The 18,874-nt window shown below is 39.9% G+C and overlaps 3 protein-coding genes and 1 pseudogene across 3 annotated transcripts in view; 3 read left to right on the top strand and 1 right to left on the bottom strand.

The window, feature by feature from the left end:
* The window catches only part of LOC9661215, a 7,124-nt pseudogene extending 2,832 nt beyond the window's left edge, over positions 1-4,292 (top strand).
* Positions 4,293-4,310: 18 nt separating this feature from the next.
* LOC9661425 lies at positions 4,311-5,471 on the bottom strand. The gene is made up of 6 exons (XM_024662636.1): positions 5,412-5,471; positions 5,280-5,363; positions 5,017-5,215; positions 4,887-4,963; positions 4,710-4,826; positions 4,311-4,648 (listed from the first exon to the last, which is right to left on the bottom strand). The coding sequence occupies exons 1-6, from the start codon at positions 5,469-5,471 to the stop codon at positions 4,493-4,495; spliced, it is 693 nt and encodes a 230-aa protein (XP_024518404.1). The 3' UTR covers positions 4,311-4,492.
* Positions 5,472-12,983: 7,512 nt separating this feature from the next.
* LOC9661424 (pentatricopeptide repeat-containing protein At4g02750) lies at positions 12,984-14,891 on the top strand. The gene has a single exon (XM_024662635.1). It carries the CDS (start codon positions 12,984-12,986, stop codon positions 14,889-14,891), a length of 1,908 nt encoding a protein of 635 aa, XP_024518403.1.
* A 3,076-nt stretch (positions 14,892-17,967) lies between these two features.
* Positions 17,968-18,874, top strand: part of LOC9661214 ((R)-mandelonitrile lyase-like) — a 1,768-nt gene continuing 861 nt past the window's right edge. Inside the window, exons 1-2 of the mRNA XM_024662634.1 lie at positions 17,968-18,691; positions 18,745-18,868. Of these exons, the coding sequence (XP_024518402.1) occupies positions 17,977-18,691; positions 18,745-18,868 (839 nt within the window). The 5' untranslated portion in view covers positions 17,968-17,976. The remainder of the gene's footprint in view (positions 18,692-18,744; positions 18,869-18,874) is intronic.

Raw genomic sequence — 18,874 nt, 5'->3', positions numbered from 1 at the left:
CTGCTGTCGCATGGATTTATTCCCCAGAGACCCAGGAAGGAGATTATCGTCCCATCCCCGAGGACATTACAGTTGAGTATGAAGATCAGATGAAAGTTTGCCCTGAGTGCCACGCATCCACTTTCTCGACTACGTGGTTGCATTTTAAAATGTGTGCTGATCATACCTTCTCAGGAATTGCCTTCTCATGGATGACTCCACTAATGGAGACAGGCTACAAGAGACCGCTTACTGAAAAGAATATGTGGCAGCTTGATGAGTGGGATAGGACGGAGCATCTCTTTCGAGAGTAAGAAATTTGCTGGAGAGCTTTGCAGACGATCTTTCTTGTCTTTCCTTGCAGTTTTAGGAAATTCTGGGATGACGAGTGCAAAAAGGCGAATCCGTGGCTTTTGGCAGCTTTACACAGATGTCTTGGACCTAGGTTTGGCGCTTTTAGGAAGTTATTTTGTTTTTCTTCTCTGATGAAATGTTCTTTACGCTCCCTAGATTCTGGCTGGGTGGAATTTTTAAAGTAAGTTTTTCTCGTCCAGTTGTCTAAGCATTTCTTGTGTTTTAGATTGGAAATGGTCTTAATCAATTAGTTGGACCTTTTTTCCTGAATCTGGTCAGTCAAGTGCAAATAATGTTTTAAAGTTGTTCAAACGTCTCAGATTTATAGTTAATGCAAACTGGTGCTCCTGTTTGGCAAGGCTACATATATGCAGCACTAATATTTGTTGGCATAGTAAATGACATCACTTATCTTGTCTCTTAATTTTTTATTTCTCAATGCTTGCTTTAGGTGTATTTTGCAAAGTGCAATGCCCCTCTCTTCTACCAATGTGAGTGTTTGGGATATGGCAATATTTATATTTTCAAAACATATTACATACAGGATTTTGTGTGCGCTTTATTCTGGTTGGTTTTATTCCCAGGTCCGAACCAGTAAAGCATTGTATAGGTTGCTGCGGTGTTTCGAAAATCTGTTCGTCTAAGTCAAGTTGGGCAACAGGGATTTACTTGGGGAAAAATTGTAAATTTGATTACTGATGTAGAAGCTCTTCAGGTACTTTCATGGTCGTAATTTAAATTTACAACAGCAAAAATGTAGCCAACCAGATGGCCTATGATCAGCTCCCCTACGGATTGTAGAAGCTGTAGCTTTCCTGTACTACCAACTCGGCGTTGCATCCTTGATTGGTACATCAATTTTGTTGTTGATGTTTCCCGCTCGGTATATTTTCGTTTATAGATATTTTGACACAACAAACGTATCGGCCTGGTCTCTGAAGTTTTATCAGCCATGGACGTTGTGAAGTACGTATACGTATTTTTATTGTCTCGGTGTTTACTTTTGTAACACAGATGCTATGCCTGGGAGGATAGTTTTAGCTCAAAGGTTCAGAATGACGATTCCGTAAAACACAGCTTTTAACTTCCCTTCGTTCTACCGTTTCTTTTATCTTCTGAAACATCTCCTCTTGCAGATAAACAGCTTTCTCTTGAACAGCTTTCCTGTTTTTCTTACAAATTTTAGCATTTGGCATTTACACGCACCGGCAAAAGCTTTTAATTCTCTCTCGTTATTTTCTATTGTGAGATTTCCCTTATTCATGCTCCCGAGTCTGATAACAGGTGGATGTTTTTAGATGCTCGCTCAATTGCTGATGTGGTCTTACAGGCTGTCAATGCGAAAGTATCCTTGACGAGATCGCAAGAGCTCCTTCTTGCCGATGAACTCGCATTACTACACATAAATTTTGAGGTCCCAGTTGGATATTTTGTGCCATTGTTGGGGGAACTGGAGAGGGAAAAACCTCTTTAATTTCAGCTGCTCTTGGAGAGCTGCCTCCTCTTGCTGATATGGAAATTGTATTGAGAGGAAGAGTAGCATATGTTCCACAAGTAACGCCACTGTAAGATTTTTTTTCTTTTCTAGCGGAACTAAACAACGCTTGTTGAACAGGTCCGTGATAATGTATTATTTGGAGCTCCTTACGATCCAGTGCGCTACAACAGGGCTATCGAAGCGCATTGGCACGGGACCTCCAAATATTAGTTTTAGGTAGTTTTCTAAATTGTATAATTTGTACTAAACAGTTCGGCAGGATCGAGACCTTACAGAAATTGGCGAGCGAGGTATCAATCTTAGTGGCGGGCAGATGCAAAGAGTATCTATAGCATGAGCTGTTTACGCTGCCCCGGACGTTTATCTCTTCGATGACCGCCATAGTGCACTTGATGCACACGTCGCCGCAAAGTTTTTGACAAATGTCTTTGTGGCGAACTAAGAGAAAAAACGAGAGTTCTGGCGACAAACCAGCTCCATTTTCTTCCACAAGTTGGTTATATCTTCTTGGTCCACGACGGGATGATAAGGGAGCAGGGAACATACGAGGACCTTATTTCGAATGGAGCAGCTTATGGAGAATGCCGGAAAGATGTTAAATACCGACGAAGAGTCGGCTGAATGGTTAGAACATAAATGGTGACATGAAAACTCAGAGGCTAAAAAAGAGATCGAGCTCGAAGAAGAAATCGGTATTGATAAAGAAAGAAGAAAGAGAAACAGGTGTTATAGGTTTTCGGGTTCTGGAAAGGTAACTACATTTTTTACTTGTATACAGCTTCTGATTTTCTCTGTTTTGCAGGTACAAAAATGCTCTCGGTGGATTCTGGGTTGTCGCCATCCTATTTCTTTGCTACATTATGGCAGAAACCTTTCGACTTTGGCTCAGCTATTGGACACAGCCAACTTCGGGCCAAGAACACAGTCCCAACTTTTACAATGGTATCTATGGAGCACTGTCATTTTGTCAGGTATCTTGCTAGTTGTAAGTTTAAGCTTCTATGTTCCTGACCGAGAATTGCAGGTTCTGATTACGCTCTTAAACTCCTTGTGGCTCGTCACCTCGAGCTTGTACGCTGCATCACACCTTCACAACGGGATGCTGGCGTCCGTCCTTCGTGCTCATGTCTTTCTTTCATACAAACCCAATCGGCCGTATTGTGAACCGCTCGCTAAAGACACCGGAGAGATCGACAGGAACGTGGCACTGTTGCTTGTCTGCGTTTGTGCTCATAGGGGTCGTTAATACGATCTCTCTCAGGGGTATTCTACGTCTCCTTGTTGGATTTTATGCAGCGTATCTTTGTTTTCTGGTTCCTGATACTGACTTTTCTTTTCCACACAGAGCACTATGCGGGAAGATTCTATAACTCGCTCTCCTGTTTACGCACAGTTTGGGGAGGCACTCAACGGCGTGGCGACTATTCGAGCTTGCAGAGCTCATGATCGCCTTGCTGAGCTTAATGGCAAGACAATGGATAACAACGTCCGTTTTACGCTCGTGAATATGAGTGGAAACAGGTGGCTCGGTATACGTCTCGAGTTCATCGGGGGCCTCATGATCTTTCTCGCCGCGGCATTTGCTGTTTTAGCCAATGCAAACGCATCGAGTCAAGCATCTGTGGCACCTCAGATGGGCCTGCTCTTGAGTTACGCTCTCAGCATCACCTCGTTATTGACGGCGGTATTGCGACTAGCAAGCTTAGCCGAGAAACAGCTTCAACGCCGTTGAAAGGGTGGGGACTTACGCAGAGTTACCCCCGGAAGCTCCACTCGTGGTTGAGAACCGACGTCATCCTCCCGGTTGGCCTTCTGCTGGAGCCAAAGTAGTCATGAGATATCGTCCGGATCTTCCGCCCGTGCTGCATGGCCTGTCTGCGAGTGAGAAGGTGGGAATGGCTGCTCGAACAGGCAAATCCAGCATGCTCAGCGTACTGTTCCGTCTGGTGGAGATCGAGAGTGGACAGATTCTGATTGACGGGTATGACATTTCGATGATGGGATTGCGAGACTCGCTGTCGGAATCATTCCACCGACGCCAGTTCTATTCTCAGGGTTGTACATTAAAAAAAAAAACGAAGTCTTTTCTGACGCGTTTTTCTATCTCAGGTAGCATTCGTTTCAATTTAGATCCTTTCAACGAGCACAAGGACGTCAAGGTCTGGGAGTCTCTGGAAAGAGATAATCTCAAGGACGTCGTGAAGCGGAATTCTAAACGGTTAGACGCAGAGGTTGGTGTGTTTCTCTTTGGTACTTGTTCTCATTTTGTATTGAAGGAGCCAGAGAAAACTTTAGCGTCGGACAGAGACAACTCCTTAGTCTAGCACGAGCTTTACAACGGAGGTGTGAGATTCTTGTTCTGGGCGAAGCAACTGCTGCTGTGGACGTTGGTACAGACGCCATCATCCAGAGGACAATTCATGAAGAATTTCGCAATTCTAAAACTACCCTACGCTCCTAGCAGGATCGTCCCGAAATATTGCTTCTTGAGACGCAAGCGTTAACTTTATTATATACACATACTAATCTCATCTCCAGCTATAAAACGAAGCTTCCAGAGAAAGGAAATTCTCTTCTTGAGGCCTTTGATGATCAATCTCCTGCTCCGGCGTGCGAACGAAAAACACCCGTGCCTGTATAAAACACCTTTCGCCTATGTATCTATACGACAACCTCGAAGAAGTCACACGAGTTGCACAGAATGAACAGGCTCTGGAACTCGTCTTTGAAGGTGAAGACCGGTTGGCTGCTACAACCCGAGCTGTAGTGTTGATCCATCAGCTCTGCCAAGCGGATGCGTACAAATTCGACTCCCACCTGCACAAACATGCTCGATCGAGTTCTATGCACTGAAACGTGAAATCATTCATTCATTCACCTTGAGCTTGTCGCGCTGACTTTCCAAGTCCAGGCAGCCATTACTGCTGCATCTGATGCTATTTTCTTTGTCCAACAGGAATCCTCGCCGACAAAGCGGGCAAAGTACACCATTTTCCTGCGAGAGAACTTGAAATCGCAAAACGTTTCGAAGGGAAGTCAAGAAAGCTCGACAAACCTGGTGATTCTGCTCGAAAAGACTGGCCAACGAGGAATCCTCGAGAGCTGTCGCCTTCTCGTAGTCCTCGAGATCGTCTATAGCTAGATCTCAGCTCAAAGTTGTCGTTCCAAGAATTAAAAATCCATACCGTGCTGCTGCTGCTCAGGATACGTGCCTTGGTACAAAACCGCTTGCATTGCGAGCATAAGATCCTCGTACTCTTGTGGCGATAGCTCCGACGGCGACTTTGATCCAGCAGAGGAATAGTTCCACAGCATGTCACCATCGCCGTCCTCTCCTCCAATCCGGATGTTCTCCAGCTCCTTGCTCATAATCTCCTTGATCACCTGCAAGGAAAACACAAAGAAGAAGGAAAACAATAGAAAACAAATGAAGGTAGTCACGCCACACCTGTTCTTGAGACTTTGGCGATCGCAATTCCCAGAGCAGCTGGCTCCTGTGGTGGTTCATGCGCATCAAGCACGATTCTCTCAGCTACAACCGAAGAAATTAGTGAGCGCTATGAAGAAAAGCGCCACTCACCTTGGCCTTCCATGCTGCCGCCTTGTCGCTGGGCGATTTCCTTGCCCTAGAGGTGTTCATCTTATTAGGGCTATTCTTTGCCGCCAAATTTTTGTCTTTTCTCTGTCCGACAATAAAATATTTAATAGAAAATGATTGTTAAAAAATGAACATTAAGAAAATTTTATTTAATACAATAAAGTTAAATTAGGATTAATGAGGTTATTGATAAATTATTATGCATAAAGACATATTAATTGATTGGAATAACTATTTTAGTCAAAGTTTGACATGTTTATCCGAAATTGTGTATCATTTTGCCATATTCAAAACAATTCAATATAATAATAATTGAATAATTATTATATTTTCAACAGTAATCTTTTTTATTATAAAAGAGTTTTAGAATGTAATAAAAAACTTTAACATTTAACAATATTATATTACTTATAATTTCTGTTAATATTACAAATTTAAATAAATAAATTATATAAAATAAATATTTAGAAATATCATAATAACAAATTGAGATAAAACATGGAAAAAACATAAGAAAACTTTGAAAATTAAAACTTTAGCAACTATTATATGTTTCAAATAATTATTGAATGTTTTTAAAAAAACTAAAAGTTAATTTTACAATTTATCCCAAACCTACTACTAGTTAGTTATTTTTTATTTAGTTTTTCTATAACAAGTTTAATCTATATAAATTTAGTTATGTAAACAAGTTTTTACTCATTACACACTTTCTATATTGACATTTACTACCTCATGATATGTTATTGTTATTTCAAAAAAATATCACTAATATTAATTATATTTTTATGTACAATTTATGAATCCTTATTCTTAAACATTTATTTAAACTTTTAATTAATAACTCATATTGTAACCATATTTCTATTTTAAGTATTTTAAAAATTTAAAATTTAAAGAATAATATTTAATTTGTTTTAATATTTAAAAGTAAAAGATATACACTTATGATTATATCATATATATATATCCACCCATAAAGTTAGTGTTTTATGTGTAAAGCTAAATCTTGATTTGTGAGTGCTTAGAATATGGAAAGGGAATATAGAAAATGGGTATATCAATTAGCCCAAAAACCCTAACTTATATACAGGAACAAGTGGTCCAGATTGAAACCAATCCAATAGCTAGCAAAATCCCATTACGCTAACATTAGTATATGGCATCATAGCCATACACTTAGCCCTCACATCATTCCCTCCTTTCGGAATAATGAAAGACCATTAGGGTTCTCTTATAGATGGGCCAGAATTTGGAGGAACATTAGGAAGAGGCATTAGCGGATCTGTAGGCGGTATTAACTACTCTTGATCCTTTTGTATGAAATGTTTTAACTACTACACATGCACAATCTCTGGAGGATCGGCCTATTAAACATTATGTCAAACCTTATAAACTTGTGGTCCCACTTACTGCAACACCTAATATGGTCCTTTCCACTGAGCAAGGAGCCCCTTAGATAAACCACATACCGTAAGATAGGGAAAATAGATTAACACCAAGTCATCCATTTGATATTCCGTAGGTGGACGATGATGGGAGTTGTAGTGCTGTTGTTGTCCCACTTGTACATGGCCTAAGTGTTTGGCAGACTCTGCTCGAACAAGTGGAAGAATGCTTGTTAAATACTAATCCCATGACCTAGCATCGGCAGCTCGTGGCAATCATGAAGGTAAACTTAGCTCCGTTGGTAATATTGGATCATAACTATATAGAAGTTTATATGGTGAAGCATCAACAACACTCTGCACCCCTGTGACATATGCATACCAAAGAGACGGCAAATAACCATCCCAATCTGAATGCTGAAAGTTCACATACTTCGCGATCATCCTTTTGAACGTCTGAACAAGCTGTTCCACTAAACCGTCTGATTGTGGATGATAAGCACTCGTAAAAGTGTGGCATATCCCTAACTGAGATGTCAAAATATGAAATGCCTCTACCATAAATGCGGGACCATTATCCAAAAGAATCCGCTCTAGACAAGAATGCTAAAACACCACTCGATTGAGGAGGAAGTATTCAATAGCAGTTGTAGAGGCACTAGCAAGAACATCAACTTCCACCCAACGAGTCAAGTAGTTAGAAGCAATAATAACATACTCATTGCTAGTAGTTAACAATGGAAAAGGTCCCATAAGATCAAATACCACCAACTCAAATGGACAGGAAACTGTAATTAACTCCAATAGTCCTTCTACGGCACGAGGGGGAGTATTACGAGCTTGGCACCAAATGCAACTACGCATATACCGAATAATATCATGTCGCATCTCTGGCCAATAGAAAGACCTGTGCAGCTTCTCGGTCATACGATGATGTCCCATATGCCTACCTAGAACAAGAGAATCATGGTAGGCATGGAAAAACAGCAGAATAAAGACAAAAGGCATCACCAGCCATAAATGATCATCAAGATCCATCCCCACAAAATAAAAAAGGCCGTCTTCAATGCAATATTGAGAATGTAAATGCCGAAATGGCAAGGCATCAACAAGTGATGTAAACCAATCTCGAAGCCTTCAAATCCATGGCTCAGTCTTTTGAGCCTTGCGAACTTCATCAAGAGAAGGTAGATTTTGCTTTACACCTTGTAGACACTGAACATCAAGTATAGCAACCGCTGACGGCACAAAATCCTTGTCTAGAAAATCCAAAGATGCTAAAATAACAAGCTCGTCAAAAACATGAGAAGAGAGTGGAGAAGGAAGAGGAGCTCAAGAAAGGGCATTAGCATCAGCCATAGAATTCCCTGGGTGATGAACAACATCAAAATCATATATCTAAAGTCTTAAAGCCCACCAAGTAATATAATTAACAAAGTTCTTTCGCTTCAATAATGAAGTAACGGCAGCATGGTCACCCTCAAGTAACGTCTGAGAACCATGTAGATATGCATGAAGTTTCTTGAAACCCTAGATTGTTGCTAAACACTCCTTCTCTGTTATGGAGTAGTTCACCTCTGCTAGTTGCAATGTACAGTTTATATACACAATGGGATGGCACTGACCAGGCACACTCGGACTCTCTTGCATCAACACACCTCCAAGACCAATATCAAAAGCATCTACGAGCAAAATAAAAGGTCAAATGTAGTCAAGATATGCCAAAACCGGAGGAGTCATTAATAGTTCTTTGAGATCCATGAACGCCCCCTCACAATCCAGAGACTAAATGAAAGATGACGTTGATGACTTCAACAATGCTCACAATGGTGTAGTGCAATTAGAAATATGATCCACAAAACAATTGATATAAAAAGTGTTGCACATCATTCACACACTTCAGAGTAAAGAACTTTAGAACAGCCACAAGTTTGTTAGAATCAACTTGCAAACCCTCACGAGAAATATAGTACCCAAGATAAGTTGTGTCCTTGGATCCAAACATACACTTCAACTGCTTCAACTTTAAACCAACGTTCTGTAGCTGATCTAACACTTTACAAATATCACAAACATGCTCTTTCTACGTCCCCTCCAAGTGGATCAAGACATCATCAATAAAGTCAGCAGTCACCTTCGGCATATCGCAAAGAACCTCGTCCATCATCTGCTAGAAAGTTGCTGGAGCATTGTTCAAACTAAACGGCATCACCAAGAACTCGTACAAACTAAATGGTGTATGAAAAGCAGTCTTAGAAATATCTTCTTCGGCCATTGGTACTTGCCAGTACCCAGAAGCAAGATCTAACTTGGTGAACCAATGACTTCACCCCAGACGATATAAGAGATCAGTAGTGTGAGGAAGAGGGTACACATCCGAGATCGTCCACTTCGTTTAATGGACGATAGTCAATACAGAATCGAATACTCCCATCAGGCTTTGTCACAAGTTAAAGTTTACATGCCCAAAGATTTTGCGACTTCCAAATAACACCCTTCTTCAACATCTCCTTGACGTTTGCACGTAAAATCTTGATCTCTTTGGGTGACCGACAACAAACAAGAACCTTGATTGGACAAGCATCTCTGGTTGGAATCGGATGACGTGTAGCAATCTTGGCCTCAGATGATAGGTCAAAGTCAAAGAAATCAGAATACTCCTTCATGAGTCTGTCAACCACTACAAGACAAAGATTGTCAGAGGGATCGAAAAAGGGAAGAGCAAAACAAAACAAAAGCATAGGAGGAAATAATGGGGGAACAAAAGTAATGGAAGTAGAGGTAGAAGTAGAGAAATGAAGAGGTACGGAAGTGAAAGGAATGGATGAAACATAAGGAAGTATGAGACAAGGGGGAGAAACCTTAAAGTCTCATTTGGCATGATTGCGCTACAGCTAATCCATACCAAGGATGAAGTCAAAAGCTTGACTCAGCACCACTTGCAATGGCTGCAACTCAAGCTCGAGATCGCCCACACACACAACCAAGTCTACCTCATCCCATGCACATGCATTTTTATGCCTATTGCTATAAAGAATAAAAACTGGTTTTGCCGCACGACGCAAATGTAGATGGCAAAGTGTGGCAACAGGTCGAGCAATAGAAGATAAACTCGAACTTGTATCAATCAACACAGAGAAAATAATAGGAGACCTCTTGTTATAAAAATGAGCTTGGAAAGTAAACACTAAATGAACTAGTGCTAAATGAACCCCTTGATAATACTCCCGAAAGAAAGATGGAGGGGTCACTAACTTATTCGCACAAGGTCCCTTCGTTACTCACGCGACTCTTCATTTCCCGGATGCATCTCAGTGTCCAGACCTTCCATTGCAGCAGCACCAATAGGACGTTGTTGACACCAAGATCTTCACCCAGGAAATGGAGATTGCCAATCTGGAAAATGCCGACAACGTCAATAAGTATGACCAACTTCATCACACGCCCAACAACAAACATCACAGCCATGACCACGTCCTCGCCCTTGTCTTTGAACTCGAGCAGTAGTAGCATCAACCTCCATTGGAACAAGACCATCACCCATAAGAAGTGGAGCTAAAGGATGTGCAGCGAGAAGTGGAAGAGGTGATGTCTCATAATGTTGTGCCAAACGAAAAACATTGTTAAGTGTGGCGGGAGCAAGTGCATGCACAAGTCTGACAAGATTTTGACAAAGTGCTGGCCACAACATTCCTAGCTTGATCCACTTCGACATATTTGGCTCCGCACGAAGCAAAAGACTTTGAAAACGAACGCCAAATTGCATCACCGACTCAGATGGCCTTTGGCAAAGACAATGCAATTGTTGAAAGGCATTATCACAATCGTCAACATGTCCGAATATGCGTTTGAAAACATCCAGGAGACCACTCCAATCCTCACGAGTGGCTGCACTCAAAATATTGTACCATTGTAATGCCGTTCCTTAGAAACATATGGGAAACTCACGCAAACGTTGAGCATCATCCCAAGAATGATATATGGCAATCACAGTGAAGTGATCGAACCATCATCCCTAGGATTCCTATGAAAGAACTCTGGCCGAACGCAATGATTGGCACCAAGAGTAAGAGGAGTTGTTCCACATGCCGTAAATGCCGCCATCAACTGAGTTTGGTTGTTCAATTGCAAATGCATAGTATCAAGCAATTGTACTAACTTCTACTCTAGAGTCAAAAGAGGAGATTGTAGATCTACCATGAAGATCAACGAAAAGGAAAAAGCAAAAAAAGAGAAATGACAAAAAGCTAGAAGGAAATAGAGATCTAGACAATACAAAAAGTTAGATTTAAACCAAAATCCTGAAATGAAAGAATAAAAGAAAGGAAATGGAAAAAGCTAGATCTAGACAATGCAAAAGCTAGATTTAAACCAAAATCCCAAATCTAAACACTCCTTAGGTACAATCAAAAGTGCCCCTCACCTCCACCAATGTGAATGCTTGGAATATGGAAAGGGAATATAGAAAATATGCATATCATATGTATATTGTTATATCAATATACAAGAGTGAGTGGTCCGAATTGAAACCAATGCGACGACTACCAAAATCCCAGTATGTTAATATTAGTATATGGCATCGTAGCCATACAGCCCTCACAGATTTAAATTTAAAAATGTTTTATTTTAAAAAAAATTTATAAAAAAGTTTAAATAGAATGAACTTTTTATTTTATGTGTTAAAAGAACTTTTATTATAAAGAAATGGACTAATAAAGTTATGGATACTTATAATAACAATAATAAAGCCATAATTATTTTCAACTTCATTGAAAAATATATGAATTTGTGAAATTTTAATTATTTTAAATATTATAATTTACAAAAAAATTCTAATTAAGAAAAATAATAAATGCAAAATAATAAAATTGTGATAATTTATTTTTATTATAATTTATTTTCTTATATAGAATCATAATTAAATAAATATCGTTTTTGATGCAAAGCTGTGGTAGCAATGGCTGTTAGCTACAAACCAGATTTCGGAGGAACCTTTACGAGCCCAACATGATAATGCAAGTCTGTGGCCAAAGTTATATCCTTTCTCCCAGTATCGCGGCTTTTGTTTTATTTTATTTAATAATAAAATTCTGATTTATTATTTATTTTTACCAGTAAATAAAAATAATAATAAGCATAAAGTAAGATAAATAATAATCAAAATTATTTTATAATATAGTGTTTTTTCTATGTTATGTGTAATTTTTGGCATCTTTTTGTAAAGGTTTAGTTTTCTTTTCCTTAGTTGTTATTTATTTTATAACAATATAAAGGTTTTACAGCTTTTTTATTTTACAACTGAATATTTAAAAATTTATTGACTTTGGAAATGTTAATAACTCCATTATTTTTATAACTTTCACATAAACCTTAAAACTTATTTAATTAATTTATAAAGAATAAATTTTATCATTAAAATATTGTTTTTATACATTTATTTTTATCTTAGTGAATTTGTTTTTATCTTTCTCTGATGTAAATGTAAAATTTAAAATAACATAAATTAAGAATATGATAATATTTTTATTTTAAGTAAAATAAAGTTTCTGATATGCAGTTTTGTAATTATAAATATAAGGTTTTTTTATTTTTTTATTTGTTGAAATTTTTATTTATTTACTACTGAGTTTTTAAAAAAAAATTTAAATCTTTTTTTTGGAAAAATCAGTTTTACCCTATGCTCCTTATAATATTTTATAGATTTCTATAATATACAAATAGTGATGGAAGTGCATGTAGAGTGGAACATGTAATATTTTTATTTTGAAGTTAAATTTTTTATTTTTCTACTTTTATATATTTATTTGTATAATTTTAATTTAATGGTGTCACTTAAAATAAAAATATAGTATGAGTATGAGCCATATATGTTTTTATTACAAATTTTTCAAAATTTTATGTTTACTTTTTTTTTGTTTTTATATTTTTAAATATTTTTTATTTACTATTTAGCTTTTAAAATAAATCTCTTTAAACACTGATAGTATTTTGTACATACCAACAGTGACAGAACTTTGAAACATTTAAAATCTGCATTAGTACCATTACCTACCGTTTACCACAGTTTAGATATTTTTTAAATTAGTCTTTACGATCTGCATTTCTTGCTGGATCTTTTAAATTTAAACCCTAATCATGAAATTAGTTCAGTCGACAATGCTGGTCAATGAGGCTGGTGGCATCACGCAGCAATTCGGCTGCAGCTACCAAGGAGACGCTCGCTTCACTGATCCGCTGCTGCGGCGAAGCAAAGGACCTCGCCCAGGCCAAAGACGTCCACTCCCGGCTCCTGGCCTGCCCAGCCCACAGATCGAATAAGTTCCTTGCCGATCAGCTCGTCATCATGTATGGAAAATGTGGCAGCGTCGAAAACGCGAGGAAGGTCTTCGATTCCATTTCTCAGCGCGATGCCATCTCGTGGAACATCTTGATCGCGGCATATGCCCAAAACGGGCATGTGTACGAGGCAAAGATGCTTTTTGAAGAAACTCCGCAAAAGGATGTGGTTTCCTGGAACACAGTGATCACTGCTTTCCTTCAAGAAGGCAAAACAAGCATAGCAAATGGATACTTTGATAGAATGCCGCAGAGAAACGCTGTGTCTGGAAATTTGATGGTCCAAGCGTTTGCCCAGCTCGGGCAAATCGATCGCACGAAAGAGGTGTTTGATTCAATGCCGGAGGCGAACTCTTGGTCGTGGGTCGGGCTCATTCTTTGCTACGGCGCTGCCGGCCAGACCGAGCGAGCGCTGGAGGCTTTCATAGCGAGCGTGGATCGCAGCATCGCGACCTGGACAGCGCTGGTCCAATCGTATGCCCGGATTGGGCATTTGGAGAGATCAAAGGCGGTGTTTGGGCGGATGCCGAAGCACAATCGTGTTGCCGCAAACTCGATGCTCCAGGGATTGATTCGCAGCGGCTGGATCGTGCAGGCCAAGGCCATTTTCGACGAGATGCCCGAGCGAGACGTGGCGTCGTGGACGAGCATTGCCTTCGCATTCGCCCAAGCCGGAGACCTGGATCAATCCGCGCGTCTCTTCCATCGCTCGCCACAGCTCGACGTTGTGTCGTGCAACTCGATCATCTCGGCCTTTGGGGCGAGTGGCGAGCTCGAATTCGCGAGATGGGTCTTTGACTCCATGCCCGACGCTGCCAGGAACACGATCTCCTGGACGGCGATGCTCCACGCCCACGCCCAGCGCTGCGATCGCGAGGGGGTGGAGAGGTGCTTCGATGCAATGCCCACGCACGATCTCGTCTCGTGGGCCGCTTTCCTGGGCTGCTACGTCCATCTGGGCGAGCTGGATCGAGCCAGGGACGCGCTCGCGAGGATGCCCAATTGGAGCGGCCTGGCGTGGAACTCGGTCCTCTCGGCGGCCGCGGAGAACAACCTGGTCGCCATGGCGGAATCGCTCTTTCGGGAGATCCCGGACAAGGAGGATCCACTCGCGTGCGCCATGATGATCGGCCTCTACGCCCAGAACGGGCGGATCGACCGCGCCTGGGAGGCGTTCATCGGCGTTCCCGAGCGGTCAAGGACGGTCGTGGCGTGGACCGGAATGGTGGGCGGATATGCCCGGACCGGGCATCCGGAGCGCGCGCTGGAGCTTTTCCGCGAGATGGAGCTCTCGGGCGTCATCCCCGACCGCGTCGCGATGATCACGGTGATGGACGCCTGCAGCCACGCCGGGGAGCTCGATCGAGGGGTCTGCTACTTCGTGTCGACGCAAGCGGACTATGGGATCGAGAGTTCGTGCGATCACTGGTGCTGCGCGGTGGATCTCCTGGGGCGCGCCGGGGAGATCGAGCGAGCGGAGGAATTGGTGGACGCGATGCCATTCGTGCCCGGCGGCGCGGTGTGGGGTTCGCTGCTCAATGGGTGCCGGATCCAGAGGGATCTGGGGCGGGCGATTCGAGCGGCGGAGCAGCTTGTGCTCGATCTGGAGCCAGGGAACTCGGGACCAATTCTGGCGCTTGCGAGCATCTACTGTGGATTGGATTGGAATGTAGGCGCTCAAACGAAAGAGAGAGCGCTTTCCAAGCAAGAAAAACACAAACGCACGCAAAACAACTGAGCAATGAAAATTCATCCTTTCATCCTTATGTGCCAAGAAGAGAGATGCAAAACGTGTATTTTATTAGCACAAGAGTGGTTTAGAGGTGTCATTAAGCTTGACTACTTTGTATTTATTCCTTCATTCATTAACCCTTACAGGGGCGCATGAGACCCACAAATTGTAGTAAGCCGTTTTGATCTCGTGAGCTTCGTTTGCTGACAAATACAGACAAGCTATTTAGCTATGCCATAACAACTATGGTTCAATCTTTTTCATTTCGCAAATGACACATTTTTGCAAATATTAGTGAAAGTTTTTGCAACTTAACATCTTTTCATCCCAATGATATAGTGCTGTTGAAAGATTCTCATGTGGTTGTTCTTCAAGAGTTTTCTTTTATGGATCTAAAATTCTTGCGCGGGAACTCGAGAGTTTACCCACTTGAGAATGTAGTGGCGTGATTGCAAGCTCCCTGAACTATAATTTACAAGCTAGAAAAATCAGTAGCAAAAAAGACAAAGGAAGGGAATTGTGGGAGCTTCAGCAGCAAAATCGTCTTAAGATTGAAGAGAAAACACCAAAAAGTAGACAACTGAGGAGAAAAGATAGTAAGACAAAAAAAATTATGTAAATTGAAGTATGACAAAGAACACCACAGTGAGCTCAGTCTCGAGTTTGAGAACCTTGGCCTGGAAAGCCACAGTTTGAGCTCTGAGATCGCGAACCTCATTTCTGAGAGCCTCAACCTTCTTGTCAAACTGAGCTCACGCTCATGAGTTTTGAGGCCTTCAACCTTTGGTTTTGCACAGCAATGAGCGCGCATTAGTTTTGCTTAATGTTCTGTGCAGCCACCTGCTTGCCTTCTGCAGCCATCTGTGCCTCGAGCTATTCAAGTCTCGCAAGCACAATTTGATTGAGCAGTTCTTTCACATGTTGCAAAACCTCCTGTTCCTTGCATTCTTCCTGAACACACTCTTGCTGCTTCTCTTTTGCTTGCTTTGCATGAGACAATAGCTCCTCTTCTGTTTTTCCATGAATAGCTTGGCTACTTCTTTCTTCTCTCAGGGTTTTTCTTTGAGCAAATGGTTTTGATCAAGTGCACTTGATCAAAAGCACTTGATCCACTGATCCAGTTTTGATCAAAGTGCATGACATTTCTAGGAGGCTGTGGCAATGCCTTGTCCAAAGCAGGAGCATATCTTTGCACAATAGCTTCGTTACGCTAGTTTTATCACAGAAGTGCAAACAAAACTAGAATTACAAAATCACAAGTGGTAATATCTAGAACTCGAGGAAAGTCTTCAATTTTTGGCCACATATCACCTGTCTGAAGCTAATTCAAAATGCTCCATAGATATGTATAGCATATTAAGTTCATATTAGTATATGAACTGATCGTATAACTTTGATTGTGATGTCAATTTCAGTAAAACAAAATAGTAAATAATTTTAGAAAGCTAAACTTTATGGTTTTTAAAATTTAATGCTATCCATTTAATCAAGAAAATATATCCAAAATAAGGAAAGTAATGTCATTAGAAAAAATAGCAAGCCAAAATGTCTAGAAACAAAAACCTTCAAAAGAAACTTGTAATTTATATTTATTATTATAAATAAATGAAAAAATATTTTCATTACAATTTAGTTTAAAACTATATTAGTTTACACATTATTAAATATAAAAATTGGTTTAAAACATAATAAATATTTATTATAAATGAAAAGTTATGCTATAAGTGGCATCAATCAAGAACAAATTATAATGACTATTTTTTTAAAATGTGAAATAATGAAAAAATATATTAATTTAGTTTTTATCATGTTCATAATTTAAATTACCTAAATTTGAAATAGCAAAAGAGTAACACAATAAAAAATCATAAACTGAATCTCTTACTTATTCTTTGAATTAGTGTTTTAGTTTTTCTTTTTAAATATTGATATTTTTAAATATAATAAATTACATATATAGAAACTCCCCTAATTAATATATTAATAAAGAGTAATTATTTCATCACTAAAACAATTAAAAAAAATGTTAGAGCTTTAACAATTAGTGTACTTCTTTTTTTATAGTCATAACTAGTGGTCAATGTAGCATAACTAGTTATATTTTTGGTTTGTATCAGCAAATGTATAACAAAATATAGTTAATTATTCATTTAAAAAATATATTTAAAATATTTATGTAAAATAACTTTTAATGTTTCATTGAATAGTTTATTCTAATGCTATAAAGTATTTAATTATTTCTATTTTTATAATTAACAGTTTTTATTACTTAATATTTATTTTTCTATTATATTTTTTGAAGAGTTTAATATCCTCTTAAATTTAGTATTTTAAATAAAAATAAAAATATTTTGAAATTAAATAATTTATTTTTATGATAAAGAAAAGTTCACTTAATAATATATATTATAATTTTATAAAATATAAAATAGTTGGAAACATATTTTTATGTTGGTTAAAGTAATTAAATTTTATCAATGTTCCTACAAAATATAGAAAATATTGAAATTTCTATATGTAATATTTAAATTTATATAATTATTTAAAATTGTTCCTCCAAATGCTCCACCAAAACACTGTTGCTTAATTTTGATTTTCCTCTTCTGGAGCTAATGCCAGTAAATTATGGGCCACAAAAGCTTAGTCATGTTTCTATCACTAACAAAGTAATAGACCTCTTTGGCAATGGCAATGCTCTCTGTAATTGGATCTGCACAAAAGCACAGTGTGTTTAATTGATGAAATCTCTGGAATCTTGATACACAATTACTTGGATTTTTCTGAACTTCCACGAGAACTGTGACGAATCTTCCTAGTAAACACACTTCACTTGCGTTTCATACCTTATCACTGTTCGAAAATCAGCAGACGTATCTTAAATCCGCGTCATTTCAGTCCGTGCCAGGCTGCTATAGTTTGATCGAACAGTCCGCCAATTCCTGGCCTGCATGCGCCTAACACTTAGTCTCGAGTCAATCGCCAGCAACGTCGTGATATTACTATATACGAAACGTGTATATCAGGAAATTACATATAATATGTAGTTTCCTGATATACAATCACCTCGTTTGGTATCGCTGTGTTGATCGCTATGTTGAAGTTTCACTTGTTCTTCATCGCGGTGATCTATTGCACGCTTCGGATCATTGAGGCCAACGATGATGGTGCTGTTTCATTTATCAGGGAAGCAAACAGCACAACTCTAGAGCACAAGTATGACTATATTGTTGTTGGAGGAGGAACTGCTGGCTGTGCGATCGCTGCAACCCTATCTCAGCGCTACAAAGTTCTTGTTCTCGAGCGAGGCGGCTCCCCGTATGGAAATCCGCTGCTCTTGCGGATCGAGAACTCTGGGAACACCTTCGCCAACCCGGGTGGATTGGAGGCTCCCAATCAGGCATTCACTTCCGAGGATGGCGTCGCAAGCATCAGGCCAAATGTTTTGGGAGGAGGCAGCAGCATCAATGGAGCCGTCTACAATCGTGCTCCAGACGAGTTTATCAGCGATGCCAAGCTCGACAAGAACTTGGTCGAGAGCTCGTACGCTTGGGTGGAGAAAGTGGTGGCATCCAGGCCAAGAAACTTCAGTGCTTTCCAGAATTCCATCCGTGGAGCACTGCTCGAAGTCGGAGTAACGCCAGATTTTGGTTTCACCTACAAGTACGTTGTTGGAACAAAAACGACTGGAAACACATTTGATAGCCACGGACAGCGTCATCCATCTTCAGATCTTCTTCTCGCTTATGCAAATCACAAGAACATCGATGTGCTGCTCCATGCCACAGTCTACAAAGTCTTGTTACAAGGTAAAGTTCTCGTGATGCAATTGCGATCGATCTTGAATCCTTTTCTTCTACAGGAGGAGGCAGCCGTGGAGTTCTATACACTGACAATCTTGGCCGCTCTCACACAGCTCTTCTCAGCTCTGAAAGAAGTGAAGTTATAATCTCTGCGGGTGCTCTGGGAAGTCCACAGCTACTTATGCTAAG

Source organism: Selaginella moellendorffii, unplaced genomic scaffold, assembly GCF_000143415.4.
Source record: "Selaginella moellendorffii unplaced genomic scaffold, v1.0 SELMOscaffold_91, whole genome shotgun sequence".
Taxonomy (NCBI): domain Eukaryota; kingdom Viridiplantae; phylum Streptophyta; class Lycopodiopsida; order Selaginellales; family Selaginellaceae; genus Selaginella; species Selaginella moellendorffii.
This window is presented reverse-complemented; position numbering and strand designations above follow the sequence as displayed.